This window comes from Balaenoptera borealis, assembly GCF_965194805.1.
Source record: "Balaenoptera borealis genome assembly, chromosome: 7".
Classification (NCBI taxonomy): domain Eukaryota; kingdom Metazoa; phylum Chordata; class Mammalia; order Artiodactyla; family Balaenopteridae; genus Balaenoptera; species Balaenoptera borealis.
The window spans coordinates 112298640-112318294 of NC_138864.1; the positions used below are offsets into that span (position 1 = coordinate 112298640).

Sequence of the window (19655 nt, forward strand, 5' to 3'; positions counted from 1 at the left end):
TGACACCTCTGAGTGTTTACTCCTAAAGGTCAGGAACCTCATTTTGCTCTACATATCTAAAGAATAAATATACATGCCTTTTCCAGTACTGAATATTGTCTAAGTATATCTCAAAGTGGCAGGCCTCACTAAAACAGTATGTACTCTCCACTATGTAGCACTTAACAGCTACCCTGTGTAAGATACCATGATATTCACTGCAGAATACAGAGTTAGGCCTTTTTCAATAGTTCAACTCAAGTACAACTGAGTTACAGCTAGGGGTGGGAGGCAGATATTGCCTACCTATTAAATTGCTTCAAATAATTCACAGTTAAGATGTACACAGTTTTTCAGAATTTTAGTTTGTCATTTCTAATTGTTACTGAAAATCCTCAATCATCTGGCTACAATTATAAAACTATTCTGTTTTGAGGCTCAGCACATTCAGCCTTCTGAGGTATGTGTCAAATATTTATAAGCCATGGAAGGATTCTATAACTCTTGATAACAATTTTAAGTATTTTGGTACATTAAAACTAAAATTTCTCTGGTCATGAGAGCCTTAAAAGTAATCTAACAGTAAGCTTAATCATAAGTCACCATTTAAATACCAAGCTAGTATGCACAGTCAAAAACTGAAAATCTGAAATAACAAACTCTCCCCACCTCCCACAAAATACAACAATGATTCAGAACCTATAGTCGGTGACCTCATTCTTAGAATTTCTGGGAAAACAAATGTATTTTATGCTCTATGGTTGAGTATACGCTAAAAGAAAAGAAAAGCCCACCAAGATAGGACCATAATTTAATGCCACATTTTTTTCATAAAGCACCTACTTTAGATGAAGATTTCAAATGACTAACATGAGGACAACTACACTCAAAACTCAGTGATTACTCATCACCCTTGTGGCATTTCCAGAATATATACTGGCTTGAAATATTTGGTTTAAAACTGCTCTTTTTGTACTAATGGACAATATGATAACTATGAAATCAGAAGAACAGATAATTTTTGAAGATGGTCATGTAATAAGTCAAATAAAAGTACACAATGAAGACAGCTAAGAACTAGTTCCACAAAGGCATCCTCCTTCCTATCAGATCAAGTCCACACTGTTTTGCCTCACCGTCAGAGCTCTCCGTCCTCTCATCCATTCTATGTATAAAATATATGAAGGACCTCCTGGTATAGAAGGCAGTTCTAATGCTTCTTAATGTAATGACATACTAAATCCTGCCTCTATACCTTTATTCAGGAGTTTCCATCAACATAAAAGGTTTTTTCCTTTCCCTCCTGCTAACCCGAATCCAGGATACAGATCAATTCCTACTTCTTCAACGAAGCCTCCCCAACAATTTATAGGCTCCACTGATGTGTTTTGGATTCCAGTATCATATGGTTACCACTTTCATACACAGTCTTATTTTATCTCGTCAACTACACTGTACAGTACCTAGAAATAGTAGCCATATTTTATACTTGTTCTGTATTATCCACATGGCCCAGTTCATTGTTGGGCAAACAGATACCCAAATACTTATAGTATTGGTTTAATATTTTATTGTTAAATGTTTAGAATATTTAGGGGAACTTAACTTTAACTTTTAGTGTTATAATGTTATGAGATACACTACTAGTAATTTAAATGCCACATTTCTAAATGGTTGAAACAAAGCAAAACAAAACACAATTACGTTCTAATATGCTGTCTACAGTGGATGAAAAAAAGAGTACCAGGAACTGAACACTTAGTGTTTCACAAGTGAATATCATGTAGAAGAGGAATGAAAAATGTCACTCTCGATTACCTACTAACTACCATATCAAATGAACAAATAACATGAGTCCCACCAATGTGCAAACCACTACATTAGGTGCTATCATACTTATGTGTAAATTAACTTCACTGTATCAACAGCCACAAACCATACTCTCTTAACCCAACTACTTGTCTTGAAAATGAAATGTTGTTGGTCACAAAGAGAATAGAGCCAAAGAATTTTGACGGATCTCTGTAAATTTATCTATCAACCTTGCTAAAAACAAGAGAACGAACGCTTTGCTGGTAACAGCACATTATTACAATAATGCTGTGCCATGTCATATCACAAAGGCCATGAAAAGGGATAAAAATAAATTTTATAAGTTATATAACAGAGTGAAGGACTATTCTATTCTACTTGAGAGAATCAGGAGAGAACAAACTCTTTTACCAGTCATATCTAAAGCCCAAATTAAATTTTGAAAAACTATTAATAAGAAAGATTCCTTTAGATATAGAAGTCACTTGATCTAATAAATATCATATGGGACCTTAAAAGCCAAAAGTTCTGAAACCTTCAAGGGTAGCAGTACAAAACCAGAAGTATTCTGGCATCACTTACAGGAACCTAATATTTACCCCAGAAATAAAAACATGACAGACCAAAAGGAAAAATATCTCTCCTTGAACAATTTCTTTTTCACAGAAAGTATACTTATACACATATGTCTGTGAAACATTAATAATGAGAGTTCTCAAATATTAAGTCCTTTATTAACATATAGCACAGTTTTGATGTATGTGTGTGTGTGTGTGTGTTTGTACATGTCTATCAGTCAAAATAAGTAAGTTGTCAAAAGGAGTTAAGAGAGTGGCTTTATCCCTCATGCTCTCACTAATTACCATCTGTAAAAAAATTTTTGAACCAGTTTACTTTTAGAATGTACAATCAGAATTTTTACCATGGTGTTGGACTTTATGGCACCATAATTTCAGAGCCCATTTTTTTTCTTTGTCTTTTTGCATTTATATGCCATAAGAAAGTCTGGTAACTATTCTATTAAGTAAAATGCTTCCAAGCAATAACTAGGTATAATACTCCACCATCCTTATAAAGCTCAATATTACAAGGCATCCATCTAATTAAAATTTTTTTAGATTATGATAAAGAGTTTTTCCCATTGAAATTTCCAAGACTGATGATAAATACTTTCTGTTATTCAAAAGTTCCCTCCCTACCCACCCAACAACCTGAAGGCATGAGTTATTCACAAATTCTCAAAGGCTATAAATGAACCTACCTGCTATAGGGATCCCTCCCAGACCTGTGTTGTGCTGTGGCGGGAGATTCAAGTCCAAGAAATTACTATTTGAGGTGGGATTTGCTGTGTGGTTCAAGTGCATGATGCTATTGCGTGGAAAGGCCATCCAAGGATAGCGGGCTGCCTGGCCTGGAAAACTGAATGAATTATAAACCGCTCGGTGCTGCTGAAATTGAGGGAACCTCTGTGGCAAGACTGAAAAGGTACTATTGAGACTCGAGTTGGCATTTGTAGGTGCAGCAGGATGTAGGAATCCAGAGCCCGGACCTTTGGCGGTTGTAGTGTGTGAAGAGGAGTTCTGAAGAGATGTGGGCGAAAGGGAAGGTTGGTCTTGGACTGACAGTTCCTTTTCAATCAGGTCTGCTAAGGCTTTTCGAGTGACATCAAAGGGATCAAAACCCAAGTCATCCTCTGGTTGTTTAGAAGAACCAAAGCCAAATGCTGCTTGCCAGTCTGTAGAAGACGATACTGGGATTGTTTCTGGTGGGAAAAAAAATCAGTGATGAATTTAAAATATATAGCTCACTTCCACACTAGTGCAACATCATACTATAACACAAAGGCAAATATACGCAAAATCTACGTAATTTCTTATAACATTACGACTGTAAAATTACAAAAGGCCTCAGATACTTCTAGCAATGATTTCATCCATAAGTTACTAACTTCAAAAACTGAATGATATAGACTGATTTTGCTGATCAAAGAAAACAAAGTACTATTTGAAACCCAAATTATACTCTCAACTAGTCATCATCAAAACCCAAAATAAGTCATTTAAATGAAATAAAGTAATAAGTATAACAGAATTCAATTAGTAAAGTTTATTTTTGAAATGTATTTATCAAAGACGAAGTATAATTTTGAATATATGCTTTACATACTACTACTATAACTTAATGAAAAAAGTATCCATTTAATCTTTGTATTTTTAAATTGTCTTGATTTTGTGTTATCCTTCACATTAACGAGAACTTACAATGAATGAAATTGGAAATGTCTCAAAATGTAACTTTAAAAATTAACTAACATACTTCTTTGTCAGCTGGGGAAACATTTTAAAATATATAACTATACAAACACAAATCTAATTAAAAATTGTAAGCCCTTAATACTTCCTAGAGGAGTAAGCATTTGATTATTGGAAAAATGATCTAACCCTTGATTTCTGGAGAAATTTGTCTGTTAACATGGTAAGTTCTAGGTCACAGAACTACTTACCTAACCATCCAATTCCTTGCCATTTAAAAGTTTACATTTTTATGAAAAAGGGAGTGGACAAAAAAAGGATAAAAACACATCCAGCAAAGGTCTCATTTTAGTCTGAGTATAATTACTAACACACACAGTATTGTTATATACCTGATGTGAAGAGGCTCTGTGGTTCTGGTGCTGTAGGCCAGTCACTGGATGTCTGTGGGGAACTGGGGAAAGGAGGAAGCCCACTTGGGATAGGGTTGGGATGGCGGAAATTGTCTGAGAATAACGACTGTGACTCAGTTACTGCCCCTTCAAAAGGAGACCGTGCACTGTGATTGGATGAACTGATAGGGATGACTGGATTGGATTTTGATAAACCAGGTGGTGGTGAAGGTGTATCACTGTTAGATATCTAAATAAAATGGAAAAAGAAAAGAATAATCAATATAAGTTTATACAATGTAATAAGCCATAGTTTAAAAGGCTTGCAATGAAAGGTATTAGAATAGTGATCTTCAAAAACTGGGGTACTTGAAGACTTTTTTATGAGAGCATAAATTTTCAAAAAAATCCATCAACTTATATATGTACTCTTTTATAAAACTGACCCTCCTGAAAAGACACAGCCAGTATCCTCTCCTTTTACAACCTAATTTCTCTTACTTTACAAAGACAATACTATTTCTCACTCTCTGGGATCTAACTATAGTATCTTGCCCAAGTGTGAAAACTTTCTGGGAGCCAAACAAAACTTTATTAGAAATATTAAGATTAGTGATGACACAGTGACTGACTCTAATGACTAGATTCTTTGGCCAACTAGATGATTCCCAATACTTCAGTTCTGAACAAAATGGAAAGAAGATCTAATCAAGCTATTTCCAAAAGCATCATTAAAAATAGTTTTTATAAGAAATCTTAATATGATTCTTAGGTATTTAATTCACAAGGAGTTCAAAAATTTGAGTGATATTGATATAACTCTTTCTTCCATCTACTTATTTATATGAACAAGATGTTTCAGCACCTGTATTTAGAAAAATGAAAACATGACTAGATTGCTGCTGAAACATCTCCTTGTACCAACAGGTAATATTCATCCATGGATACAAAAAAACTAATTTTAAAATGCCCTATCCACTTCATTAAGAGGTAAATTTCCAATACAATTTTAGTGTTTATGTTTAATTTTTTAATCAAACTCTATACTTATATATATATTGCTTTGATCAAATCAATACTATAAATAAAAATTCAGAAGAAAGAAGTTTGGCATGTGTCAACAAAATATTTTTATTTCCAATTCAAAATTTATACGTCTACTTTTATTTGAGAGAATGCCTATCAAGCATAAACTATATATATATATATATATATTTTTTTTTTAATTTAATTTAATTTATTTTTGGCTGTGTTGTGTCTTCGTTGCTGTGCGTGGACTTTCTCTAGTTGTGGCGAGCAGGGACTACTCTTCGTTGCAGTGCATGGGCTTCTCATTGCGGTGGCTTCTCTTGTTGCGGAGCACGGGCTCTAGCCACGCGGGCTTCAGTAGTTGCGGCACATGGGCTCAGTAGTTGTGGCTTGCGGACCCTAGAGCGCAGGCTCAGTAGTTGTGGCTCACGGGCTTAGTTGCTCCGTGGCATGTGGGATATTCCTGGACCAGGGCTCGAACCCATGTCCCCTGCATTGGCAGGAGGATTCTTAACCACTGAGCCACCAGGGAAGTCCCAAGCATAAACTATATTGCATTAAGAAAAAATTCTGTAATGCCAGTGAAAATTAAAAAATGAGTTCAAGGAATGATGTAAAATTTCTGATTGTTAAAGAATAGCTTGTGTAAATGGATGAGGGAGAAACAAAACATTCTGATACTTAAATCTCTCAGATACTTATTAAAACCCAATGTAGCATGTTTATTTAAAAATACCAAAATTTATAATAAGCTGGAAATTACATCCTTTGCAGCTATTTTTAACTTATTATGAAAAAAAATTTAACGTTAACTTAAAATATACAAGGGGATATACAGATTTTCAAATTCTTTCATGGAAACTGTGAACAACAAGTTTAGAAAAACAATGTATTTTAGATCTCTAAGTTTCTCACACTGTGGGGAACTGGCTGTTCTTTACAGAAGAGATTAGAACTACACTTTTTTTTTTTTGAAACCAAAGTAAGAGGTGTACAGAAACTTAAGTAGTGAAAAGCTAGCAACTAGACAAGATGATACAAAGCATGGTCTAAAGATCAGGACCTCATTCTGTATCATAGTGGATGCAACTTTGAACTTAACTATTTGGTTTATCATTTCAAAGCCAAAAGTCATTTGAGGGAAGGGGGAAAGCTTGGGGGCAAGTTCACTGAGAGAAATAGAAAATTAAAGTTAGTTTGGGATTAGCAGATGCAAACTATTATCTATAGGATGGATAAACAACAAGATCCTACTGTATAGCACAGGGAACTATATTCAGTATCCTGTGATAAACCATAGTAGAAAATAATATGAAAAAGAATATATATATGTATAACTGAGTCACTGTACTGTACAGCAGAAATTAACACAACATTGTAAATCAACTATACTTCAATAAAATTTTAAAAAAAGAAAAGAAAATTAAAGTTGACAGCAAGGGACAAGGGGAGCATGGGGCAGAGAAACAACTCAAAATCAAGAATGCAGAAGGCATGTTAGTCTGGGACCATTTCATGTAGGGTCAAAAAGACCAAGAATATCAGGGACTCCAAGGACACTAATGTATTAGCACACAGTACAATAACATATGGTCATAATGATAATTCTGAGTCATCAAGAAAGGGTTAAATTATGCTCTATTCTGTGGAGAAAAAGAGGGCTAATTATAATACATTTAATAAAGATGTCCACTGAAAGTGTTTTTAAATTGTTTCAGTATTTAAAGTATTTTTCACTATCTAGAAAATTCACTTGCATAGAATGTCTTGTTTCAGCAGATGGCAGATAAATGAAGGAATACAGTATCAAAATCTTACCTGCTGGGAATTATCACCATTCCCTATGCTGAGAGAATCGGAAGGTTTGTCAATGGGGCTGTAAAAAGGAAAAAATAAAGTCAAATCAGAGTACATTTATTCCCCACAACCAAAGCCAGAAAAATAGACATTTTATCATCTAAACATTTATTGGAGCACTCTGATGTAAGACATTAGGTTAGATGCTGGGGACACAAAGAAGTATAAGATAAAATCTCTATCCTTGAGCAATTTACAGTCTAATTAGATTCTCAAAAAACAACGGGTGAAACAATAGCTTATGAAAAAAAAAGTATTGCTTAAAATGGATACTAATCTATTATTTAGTTTTGTGCCCATGATAAACACTTCCCCATTAAAATTCTTGAAATAATACTCACCTATTTTTCTAGGTGCTTAATGGAGAGCGTAAAAGTTACTGAAATGTTATCTACAGGTTCTTAAAGGCAATACCTTTTTTTAATACTTCAATATCCTAATCATAACCCTAGAGAAGGCATATGTAAGTGTACACACACACACAAACACACACACACACAGGAGACTAACAGAAAGAAACTTTTGTGCAAACTATTGCCTCAAACTAAAACAGTAAAACTTGACTTCCACAAGAGAAAATGCAGTATCACAGTAACACAGATTTGCTAACTTCAAGTCCATTTTAACTCATCTGACTTAAAAACAAAAATCTTTATAAACATTATAACACTGACCTAGCAAGTCATTTCTACAACTAACTTTAACCCAGCACATGAACAAAAGATAAGTATTAGTACCCATATACTAATACTTATTTCTGATACAATATTATAGCAAAAAAATTTAAGATTCCAAATTTCTCAAAATTATTTTATTGCCTGGAAACATATACAAAGTCACCTTACAAATAGACAACTTACTGGTACCACATTTAATTGTTCTAGAAAAATTTAACAAGAACCCAACCTGAATACCAAGTGTATCTTCTGCAGAAACACTGCCAGATGCTCTTGAATCTGATTGATAAGTCTGAAATTTACTTGAAGAGCATCTTTACTTATTATTCACAGTATATCAATAAATCAATTCATATTATTGTCAAGTGGCTAATACAAATAATTTTAAGATACAGCACTGAGCCCACTTAATTTAGAGGCAGTTGGGGAAACAAGACGGGTACACACCAACAAATATCAGCCAGTGTCAACTATTAAATGAACTGTTTAAACACTAAATGCCATAAATCTTTAGAAAAAAGAGGAGCCACCCCAAGTGGGGCAATTAGGAAAAGTCTCCTAGGGAAGTTCACATTTAACTAGGTCCTTAAAAAGATTTGCACATTGGGAGGAGGAAGGGAAAGGGGGAAAAACAGCATTAAATGTAGGAAGAGCAAGTGTTTCAAGAATCAAAAGGTCGTAGAAAAGGTTGAGAGAAAGGTAATTAGTTTAAGCTAACATATAGGATGATTTTAACAATGGGAGGTAAGGATAGAAAGATAAGACACCACAGGTCAATGGAAATTTTTTTGAGCACAGAAATGATATGTAATAAATAAAGTAGTGTTTTAGAAAGATTAATTTGGTGATAGCATGAAGAACAGGCTGGAATATAATTCAGATAATCTGAGATAAACTTGCAATATTTTTTAAAAATTTACTGTGGTAAAATACACTTAATATAAAATTTACCATCTTAACCATTTTTAAGTGTACACTTCAGTGGTACTAAATACACACACCTTGTTGTACAACTATCACCAACATCCACCCGCATAACTCTTTTAATCTTATGAAAATGAAATTCTATACCCACTAAACAACAACTCCCCATTTTCCCCTCCTTCCAGCATCTACCATATACTTTCTATTTAGATGACTTTGACTATTCTAAATGCCTTGTATATAAGTGGAATCAGAGTATTTGTCTTTATTGTGACTAGCTTATTCCATAAACAATAATGTTCTCGAAGTTCATCCATGTTGTAACATACTGCAGAATTTCCTTCCTTTTTAAAACTGAATATTACATTGTATATATGTACCACATTTTGCTTGTCCATTCATCTGTCCATGGACACTGAGATTGCTTCTACATTTAAGCTACTGTGAGTAATGGGGCTATGACATAAGTGTACAAATATCGCTTCAATATACTGCTTTCAATTCTTTTACATGTATATAAAGAAGAATTGGTGGATCATATGGTAATTTTACTTTTAAGTTTTTGAGGAACTGCCATACTATCTTCCACTACAGCTGTACCATTTTACATTCTCACCAACAGTGCACAAGGACTCCAATATCCCCACATTCTTTCAAACTCTTGTTTTCTGCTTTTTTGATAGTGGCTATGCTAACGGGTGTGAGGAGAATGGGTATGAGATGTCTCATTGTAGTTTTGAGTTGCATATCCCTAATGATTAGTGATGTTGTGCATTTTTTCATATGCTTATTGGCCATTCACATATCTTCTTTGGAGAAATGTCTATTCAAGTCCTTTGCCCATTTCTGAACTGGGTTATTTTATTTTTTTGTTGTTGAGTTTTAGGAGCTCTCTACATATTCTGGTTAATAATCCTTATCAGATATATAATTTGCAAATATTTTTTCCCATTCTGTAGCTTGTGGATAGTGTCTTTCGACTTACAAATATTTTTAAGTTTTCATGAAGTCCAATTTGTCTATTTTTTCTTTTGTTACCTGTGCCTTTGGTGTCATATCCAAGAAATCACTGTCAAATTCAATGTCATGAAGCTTTTGTCCTATGCTTTCTCTTAAGGTTTTTTTTTGGGGGGGGGGTGTTTTAGGTCTTAAATTTAGGTGCTTGATCCATTTTGAATTAATTTTTGAATATGCTGTTAGGTAAGGATCCAACTTCATTCTTCTGCATGTAGATACCCAGTTTTCCCAGCACCATCTGTTGAAAAGATTGTCCTTTCCCCAGGAGTCTGGCCTTGGTACCCTTGTCAAAAGTCATTTGGCCATATTTGTGACAGTTAATATTTATGGGCTATTTCACTGGTCTACACGTCTATCTTTATGTTGATCCCACACTATTTTGATTACTGCAGCTTTGTATAAGTTTTGAAATCAGGGAGTGTGGGTCCTCCAGTTTTATTCTTCTTGTTCAAGATTATATTGGCTATTTGGAGTCCTTTGAGATTCTATATGAATTTTAGGATGGATATTTTACCTGCAAAAAATGTCACTGGGATTTTTGACATGATTGGGATTGAATCTGTAGATTGCTTTGGGTAGAATTGACTTTTTAATATTAAGTATTCCAATCCATGAACATGAGATGTTGTTTTCATTTATTTATGTGGCTTTTAAAATTTCTTTCAGCAATGTTTCATAGTTTTCTTGTACAAGTCTTTCACTTCCTTGGTTAATTCCTAAGTATTTTATTCTTTTGATCCTACTGTGAATGAAATTGCTTTTGTAATTTCTTTTCAGATTGTCCACTGTTCATGTACAGAAATGCAAATGATTTTTGCGTGTTGACTCTGTATCTTGTTACACTGCTGAATTCACTTATTAGTTCTAACAGGTGTGTGTGTGTGTGTATGATCTTTAGGATATTCTACATATAAAACCATACCATCTGCAAAAAGAGATAATTTTACTTATTCTTTTCCAATTTAAATGCCTCTTCTTTTTCTTGGCCAATTGCTATGGCTAGAAAATACAATACTGTATTGAACAGAAGTAGTGAAAGCAGGCATCCCTGCCTTGTTCCTCACCTCAGAGGAAAAGCTTTCAGTCCTTCCACCATTGAAAGATGACTGTGGTTTTTCATATATGGCTCTTACTATGCTGAAGTAGCTTCCTTCTGTTCCTAGGTTAATTGTTTTTGTCATGAAAGAGTGTTTAATTTTGTCAAATGCTTTTTCTGCATCTATTGAGAGATCCTGTGGTTTTTATCCTACATTCTGTTGATGTGGCATATTGCGCTGCTCAATTTTCACACGTTAGACCATCCTTGCATTCTAGGAATAAACCACACTTGGTCTTGGTGCATAATCCTTTTAATGTGCTGAATTCTGTATGCTCGTGTTCTGTTAAAGACATATGCATCAATGTTCATTAGGGGTTTAAAGTTTGCTTTTCTTACAGTGTCTTTGTCTGGCTTCGGTTATCAGGGAATGTTGGCCTCAAAGAATGAGTTAGGAATCATTCCCTTCTCTTCAAGTTTTGGGAAAAACTTGAGAAGGACTGGTATTAGTTCTCCTTTAAATATCTGGTAGAATTCACCAGTGTAGCCATTAGGTCCAGGACTTTTCTTTGTTGGGAGATATTTGATTACTAATTCAATCTCCTAACTGGTTATACATTTATTCATGTATTTTATTTCTTTGTAACATAGTCTTGGTAGGTTTTATGTTTCTGGGAATCTGTCCCTTTCGTCTAGGTGATCCAATTTGCTGGCGTACAACTGTTCACAGTACTCTCTTATAATCCTTTTTATTTTTTGTAGAATCTGTAGTAATGTTCCCACTTTAATTTCTTATTTTAGTAATTTGAGATGTCTCTTTTTTTTCTTAGTTCACCTAGCTAAAGGTTTGTCAGTTTTGTTGATATTTTTGAAGAACCAACTTTTGATTTCATTGATTTTCTCTACTGTTTTTCTATTCTCTATTTTATCTCTGCTCGAATCTTTATTATTTCCTTCCTTCTGCTTGCTTTGGGCTTATTTGTTCTTCTTCTAGTTCCTTAAACTGTGAGGTTAGATTGTTGACTTGGGATCTTTCTTATTTTTTTTAATGTAATAATGGCACTTATAGCTATAAATTTCCCCCTTAGCACCACTTTTGCTGCTTCCCAGAAGTTTCACTATGGTGTGCTTTCATTTTCATTCATTTAAGTATTTTCTAATTTCCTTGTCATTTCTTCTTTGACCCATTAGTTGTTTGAAAGTGTTGTTTAATTTCCACAATTTTCTAGATTTCCTTTTATTAATGATTTCTAATTTCATCCTATTGTGGTCAGAAAAGATACTTGGTATGTTTATCTTTTTAAATCTATTGAATCTTAATTTGTGGCCTAACATATAGTCTATCCTGAAAATGTCCCACGTGCACTTGAGAAGAATGTGTATTCTGTTGTTGGGTACAGTGTTCTGTATATGTCTGTTAGATCTAGTTAGTTTGTGTTGTTTAAATCCTCTCCTTATGCTTTGTCTGGTTGTTCTATCCATTGTTGTGAGTGGGATACTGAAGTCTCCAGCTATGACTGCAGAACTATTTCTCCCTTCAATTCTGTCAGTTTTTGCTTCATATATTTTGATGGTCATTGGGTGTGTAAATGTTTATCACTGTCCTATCTTCTTGCTGTAATGAAACTTTTATTAATGTATAATGTCCTTCTTTGTCTCATATAATCCTGTTTTATTTAAAGTCTATTACGGGGCTTCCCTGGTGGCACAGTGGTTGAGAATCTGCCTGCCAATGCAGGGGACACGGGTTCGAGCCCTGGTCTGGGAAGATCCCACATGCCATGGAGTGACTAAGCCCGTGAGCCACAACTACTGAGCCTGCGCGTCTGGAACCTATGCTCCGCAACGGGAGAGGTCGCGACGGTGAGAGGCCCGTGCACCGCGATGAAGAGTGGCCCCCGCTCGCCGCAACTGGAGAAAGCCCTCGCACAGAAACAAAGACCCAATACAGCAAAAAATAAATATAAATAAATAAATAAATATATATATATATATATAATAAATAAGTAAAGTCTATTACGTCTGATATTAGTATAGCCACCCCTGATCTTTTTTGGTTCCTATTTGCATGGAATATCTTTTCCCATCCTTTCACTTTCAACCTCTTTGTGTTTTGGGGTCTAATGTGAGTCTCTTGTAGACAGCATATAGTTGGATAGTGTATTTTTATCCATTTTGCCAATCCCTGTCTTTTGATTGGAGAACTGAAGCCATTTACATTTAACATTAACTAGTGATACGGAGTTATTATGTCATCATGCTATTTGTTTTCTATATGCCTTATAGCTTCCTCCACATTCCCCATTTCTTTTATGTTTGATTTTTCTGTAGTGAAATGTTTAAATTCCTTTCTCATTTCCTTTTGTGTATATTCTAGAGCTCCCTTCTTTGTTGTTATCATGGGAAATACATTTAATATCCTAAAGTCACAACAGTCTACCTTAAATTTATACTAACTTAACTTTCATAATATACAAAATCTCTGCTCTTTCACAGCTTCATCCCTATCCCTTTTGGTTACTGATGTCACAACATTACACCTTCATACATTGTGTGCCCCCAATAATTCTTTTAAATGCAGTTTCTTAAATTATGTAGAAAACAAGATTTGAAGTCACAAACCAAAGTTACAGTAATACTAGCTTTTACATTAAAGTACTGGACCTTAAATGTACTAACCTCAAGTCATATAGAAAGAAAAAAGTATAGTGACAAACCATTGTTATAATAACACTAGGTTTCATAATAGCTCACTTATTTACTTTTATTGAGATCTTTATTTCTCCATACAGCTTTGGGTTACCATCCAGTGTCCTTTCATTTCATCTTGCAAGACTCCTTGAGCATTTCTTGCAGGGCAGATCTAGAGGTCCTGAACTCCCTCAGCTTTTGTTTATTTGGGAATGTCTTAATTTCTCCCTCACTCTTTGAGGACAGTTTTGCTGGACAGAAGATTCTTGGCTGGTGTATATATGTATTTTTTTCCTTTTAGCACTCTGAATCTATCAGCCCACTGCCTTCTGGCCTCCAAAGTTTCTAATGAGAAATCTGCTGATAATCTTACTGAAGATCCCCTTCTATGTGATGATTTCCTTCTGCTGCTTGCAAGATTCTCTCCTTTGTCCTGATTATCATGTCTCAGTGTTTCACTGTGGATCTCTGAATTCACCTTAATTAGAATTTGTTAAGCTTCTTGAATGTTTATATTTAGCAAATTGCGGAGGTTTTCAGTCATTATCTCTTCAAATATTCTCTCTGCATCTTTCTCTCTCTCTTGTCTCCCTGGAACTCCAGTAATGCATCTGCTGGTCCACTTGGAGTCCTACAGGTCCCTTAGGCCCTGTTGACCTTTCCTCAATCTTTGTGTGTGTGTGTGTGTGTGTGTGTGTGTGTGTTCTTCAGACTAGATAATTTCTATCACCCTATCTTCAAGTTTGCTGATTCTTTCTCCTGCCTGCTCAAATCTGCATTTGACTCCTCTAGAATATTTTTCATTTCAATTATTATACTTTTCAGCTCCAGAATTTTTTAGTTTCTTTTAAAAATTTCTACCTTTTATTTATTTTTTTAAATGTTTATTTGACTGCATCAGGTCTTAGTTGTGGCACACGGGCTCTGTAGTTGTGGCATGCAGGCTCTAGAGCACGTGGGCTTAGTTGCCCCACAGCATGTGGGATCTTAGCTCCCCGACCAGGGATCAAACCCACGTCCCCTGCACTGGAAGGTGGATTCTTAACCACTAGACCACCTGGGAAGTCCCTCTACCTTTTACTGATGTTTCCTTTTTCGTTCACACATCACTTTCTTGACTTTCTCCACATTTTCCTTTAATTCTTTAAGAATCTTTAAGAGAGTTGCTTTAAAGACTCTGTCCAATATATCTGCCATTAGGTCTTTTCCAGGCATGGTTTCTGCTGTTTTATTTTCTTTTGAATCGACCATTCTTTTTTTTCTTTGTATGCCGTCTGATTTTTTGTTTTAACACTGGCCATTTGAAATCTATCTAGTAACGTGGTACCTCTGGAAATCAGATTCTTCCCCTTCCCCAGTGTTTGCTCTTTTTGTTACTGGTTGTTGTTTTGTTTTTTTCTTTTTTGATTGTTGTAGGCTGTCTCTGTGCTGAGAATTGGTCTTAGGTATAAACTTAAGGTCTTCTCAGGTCTATTCTGAGCCTTTCCTGGACATGCAGTCACTTTCTAATTTTCCCCATTACATGTGGTTGTTTTTGAATGTCCTAGGTCTTTAGTGTCTGGTTCCCAAAAGGGGAAAAAGCAAAAATTAAAGGAGTATGGCAGGAGGGTGTCAGTCCTTTAAATACCCTGAAATCACTTCAGAGAGGAAGGGACTTGCAACTAGGGGAAGGTGCAACAATGACTGCCTGCCTCTTTGTCTGCACCTGTGATCGGAAGAAATAATCAGCATTCAGAGCAGAGATCCTCAATATTTGAGAACATGGTCCTCTTTCTCCACCCTGTCTCCCGCAAGCTATATGCAAGCTGCTCCAGGAACATGTACATAGCGCCTTCCGTGTGGCTGGGGGTGGGGGAGGGGTAGCTGCTACTGTGCTAAGAGCTAAAATTGACCGAAGTTAACTGCCAAGTCTTTCCCTGGAAGGTGCAAGCCTTCAAAAGACCTCAGAGTTCCAAAATAGTTACATCAGACAGATTATGCAAGTGCAACTGTTGTCCAGGTGGAGAGACTGATTCCGGGTGCTATCTACTCTGCCACCTTCCCCAAATTTGCACTATTCTTATAATAAGGGAATACAGGCTTCAAGTTGAGAGGAAGGAGCAGTCATAGAAACAGAAGGATGAAATCAAGCTATTACATAGGAAGAACTTCAGTGTCTTGATCTTGGTTCACCTCCTCAGTCGCCACCATTAAAAAGCACTAAATAATAATTTTCAATATAGATGAGGTCAATCTTGCTAATGTCAAGGGCAATATATGAAAATATTATGACATTCAGAATTAAATCTTGAGACTGTTTCTGGATTACAACTAATTAGGATAACTTATATCATCTTTTCCACCATGCCAACTGCAGTTTCATAAGCAGTGATTCATTAACACTTAACGCTTTACCTGGGAAGGTTTTTATCAAAGATCTCTAGATCAAAATTTCTAGATCACTGTCATCAATCCAAAGACAGCTGCTGAAAAATCAGGATCAGGGCAAGATATTAGTAAGCTTAAGTTCCATTCAGTTTTAGTATATTCTTCAATTTATTTTAAGAATAATTAACAAATTCAAGGAATAATAAATGAGAGCTTTAGGAATAAGGATATAACTAGAAAGTTTTATTTTTTAGGTAAAAGGTCAATTAAAATTAAACCTGCCATAGTAAGTGCAACTATAAGTGCAAAAACGGCAAATAAAGATGGGGGACTCCCTGCAAATGCATGTATAAACCCAAAAGAAAGAAAAAGTGTATTTCTGAAGTCTAATTGCAATAAATGTGAACTTCCTGCACTCTGATGGCTGAACAGAAAACACATATCTCAAAGCTACCACTAACAGGTCAGGGTTCTCACAACTCTCCTGGCATCAGGTGTCCAAATTCCTTCTTCATTAAGCTCTGTCATACTAACAAATTTGTTGTTTTACATTCAACATCCATCCACCCATTATCATGCCAAGACAGTTAAGAAAGGAAAGCAAACTTTAATAAATATCACATTTACTAATGATGATAGAGACCTATTTCCTGGGGTTCCCTGGGAATGGCTCTAGAACAGGATCCAGCTTTAGTACTGGTCCTGGGTTTGGTTCTGGCACTCTTTGTGATACCATGCCTAGTGTGGGCTCCAGTGCTGGTCCCAGATCCAGCCCTGCTCAAGCAGTGGCCCTAACTCCAGGCTTAGCTCTGGCCCCCTGTGCCAGTGTGGGCTCCAGCTCTAATGACTCAAGTTCTGGCTCTAGTGGTTGTTCTAGCTCATCCACTTGTCTGTTAGAGACCACAATGAGCCTATGTTTCAGGTTATTTCCTCTGTTCCTGAAGATTAACTCTCTCCTGGTAGTAGCACCCAAAAGCCTCATCCCTGGGGCTTCAGGAGTAGAGGAAGTACAGCAGGTTCTTGGGTAAGTCTGCCTCAGTAAGAGGTTGGTAGTGGTGGATGACTTCAGTTAGCACGAATGACTGCAGTACCTCCTGGTGCAGGGCTGCACTTCATCATCGTTCAACCAAGAACAGGTAATACCCCCTCCCAATGATTCACTTAAGTGCAACAGAAAGGTACCAGAGATGGTCTTCAGCAGCTGGCATTCCTGGCGGTGTTGGAAAAGAATTGCTGATTCTAGGGATGTGAGCTGACCAGACTGAACCAGAGAACCAAGGACCAGGCAATCAAGAGTAGGTTCATGTTAGAAATAATCACCACACAGAGGGTATCTGTCTTCAGCTCCTGCTTCAGATCCTGGTAGGTGCATCCGACCATGAAGCTGATAAATGTGTGGTTCCTGTTGCACCCAGCAGTCCCCTATTGTTGCCCTTTCCAGAACCACCTGAACACGGCTCCACCAGTCAGGCAGGCAGAGTCCCAAATTAAACCCTGACTCTGCTCCTTCTTGGGGGACAAAGTTTTCTGGTTTGAAGTCAGAATGCTGAACTTCTGGAAACTTTGTACAGTTGGCCCTCAACATCCATGGGTTCCACATCCTCAGATTCAAGAATATTCAGAGGAGAAAACATTTCAGAAAGTTCCAAAAAGCAAACTTGAATTTCTCTTGTGCCAGCAACTATTTACTTAGCATATACATTGTATTAGGTAGCATAAGTAATCCAGAGATGATTTAAAGTACACAGGAGGATGTGTGTAGGTTATGTGCAAATACTACACCATTTTATATAAGGGACTTGAGCATCCGAGGATTTTGTTATCCTAAGGGACTGATCCCCGTGAATACTGAGGGATGACTGTAATTGATGAAGCTTACAGTCAGTGGAGACTTTTGCAGTCAGTCACCCACTGTCAGATTCCACTTCCTGGAATCTCATCAGCAGCCTCGTCTGGACAGTGAACTTCCTTCCCGTCTTGAGGATGAGGGGTCAATGGGGAGTTTAGGAAACATAGGGCTGGGTTTCTACCACAAAGGCTAGGAACAGATCTAAAAGCAACTCTGTGTATGGGGCCTTCCACAGGTCCACCCCTTTAGTCAGAAGGTCATCCTGATAGCTAACCAGGCAACTGAGTTCCTTCAGCAGCTGATTCAGGTGAAACAACAACTTTGCTCCAGCTGTGAACACTTCTCCAGCTGATCCAACCCATCGTCCAGGGGGGCTCCAATGCAGGTGTTTCGTTGCTGGACCTTCCATTAATTAGGGTGATTAATCGGCCTAGCAGTGCTTTGGAGGCATCTAGCACCTCCTTTCTCCTTTAGTCCAGTTCACTGAGAATTTCCTGCAAAAGCTGCTGCTGTCTGGTCTGACGGGCATCCAAAGAGGGTATTCTCACTGGGGTCTGGGTCTTATATCAGAAGCAGAAGACATCCTGCTGGTTTTTCAGTTGGCCGATGGATTTCACCAGCTTCTCCATCATAGCCCTTAATTCTAGGGTCCAGGATTCAATCTCATGATGCTGGCTTTCCACAGGTGCTTCGAGGTCTGCCTCTCCTTGCTCCGAATGAGCCCTCTGAGCCTGGATCAGAATTAAAGAGATCAAAGATTGTCTCAGCCAATTAGGTATGGCCCCGAGGAAAGGCCAGAATGTCCCAACAGAATTTTTGCAAGTTGTGCTGTAGTAACAAACACGCAAGGTCCTGGCTGCAGACACACTCATAGTTCAGTTGGTTTAAGAAGTGGAAGAATAGCATGTTAGCCTTGGAATCATCGCTGTCCAGTAATAATACGAAGGGAAAGAGAAATTGAGACACCTGAACCACACAGTTGACTGAAAAGCACTGGCTTCAAGTGGGATTGAGAAATTCTAACAGGTAGTTAGGGTTCATAACACAATCAAGATATTATTGTCAGAAGGTAATGCTGTGTGTATAAATCCTTGCAGACAAAAATTTGTAAACGTGTTTTCATACAGTCTCATTAAAAATCTTTTTAAGGTTCTAGTCCTAAATAGTTCTGAAACCTATGGTGAAATTACAGATTTCTCAGGATTAAATATTTTCCAATTAACCCAACAGTTGGAATCTGATGCTATGGAGCTTTTCAAAATATAAATATTTACATTTATCTATTGAAAGTACAGAGTATATATATATCTAGATTCTGTCCTTGGAGATTCTGATTCAGTTAGTCCAAATTGAGATACCTCGTGTCTGATGATCACTGCACTAGTGGAAAAGGAACACAGTGAAAAGGCATCAAGTCTCCTCAAAGTCTCTGAAGTTATTAGACTTTAGAGCCAGAAGGAATCATTAATATCAAATTTAAATACTCTGTTTTACAGATAAAGAAACCAAAATTCACAACTATCTGAAGCAGGTAGTGTGACACAGCTGTGCCTCTGTTTGGATCTTCAGATGCTCAGCCAACTCTGCTACCTTCTAACTGGCCCTTTGGGCAGTTTTGAGTTTGATTTCCTTTTATTTCCTTGGTGGCGACAGCACCAAATTCCTAAATATAGTCTCTTGGCTGCTTTCTAAAATTTGCAACATAAAACAAGTAGTCACGTAGTAGAAGAATCAAAGAAAAAATCATTTTTAAGAACTGGGAGTGGGATAGGA

General features: G+C 36.6%; 1 protein-coding gene across 10 annotated transcripts in view; it reads right to left on the minus strand.

The window, feature by feature from the left end:
- Positions 1-19655, minus strand: part of CNOT4 (CCR4-NOT transcription complex subunit 4) — a 140765-nt gene that overhangs the window by 28317 nt on the left and 92793 nt on the right. For all 10 annotated transcript variants that reach the window (XR_014246365.1, XR_014246366.1, XM_082398089.1 and 7 more), the window contains 3 exons: positions 7283-7340; positions 4436-4685; positions 3053-3553 (listed from right to left, as the gene is read on the minus strand). Coding sequence is in view for 8 of the 10 variants with exons in the window: in XM_082398089.1 (XP_082254215.1) it covers positions 3053-3553; positions 4436-4685; positions 7283-7340 (809 nt within the window). In the remaining 2 variants the exon portion in view is untranslated. The remainder of the gene's footprint in view (positions 1-3052; positions 3554-4435; positions 4686-7282; positions 7341-19655) is intronic.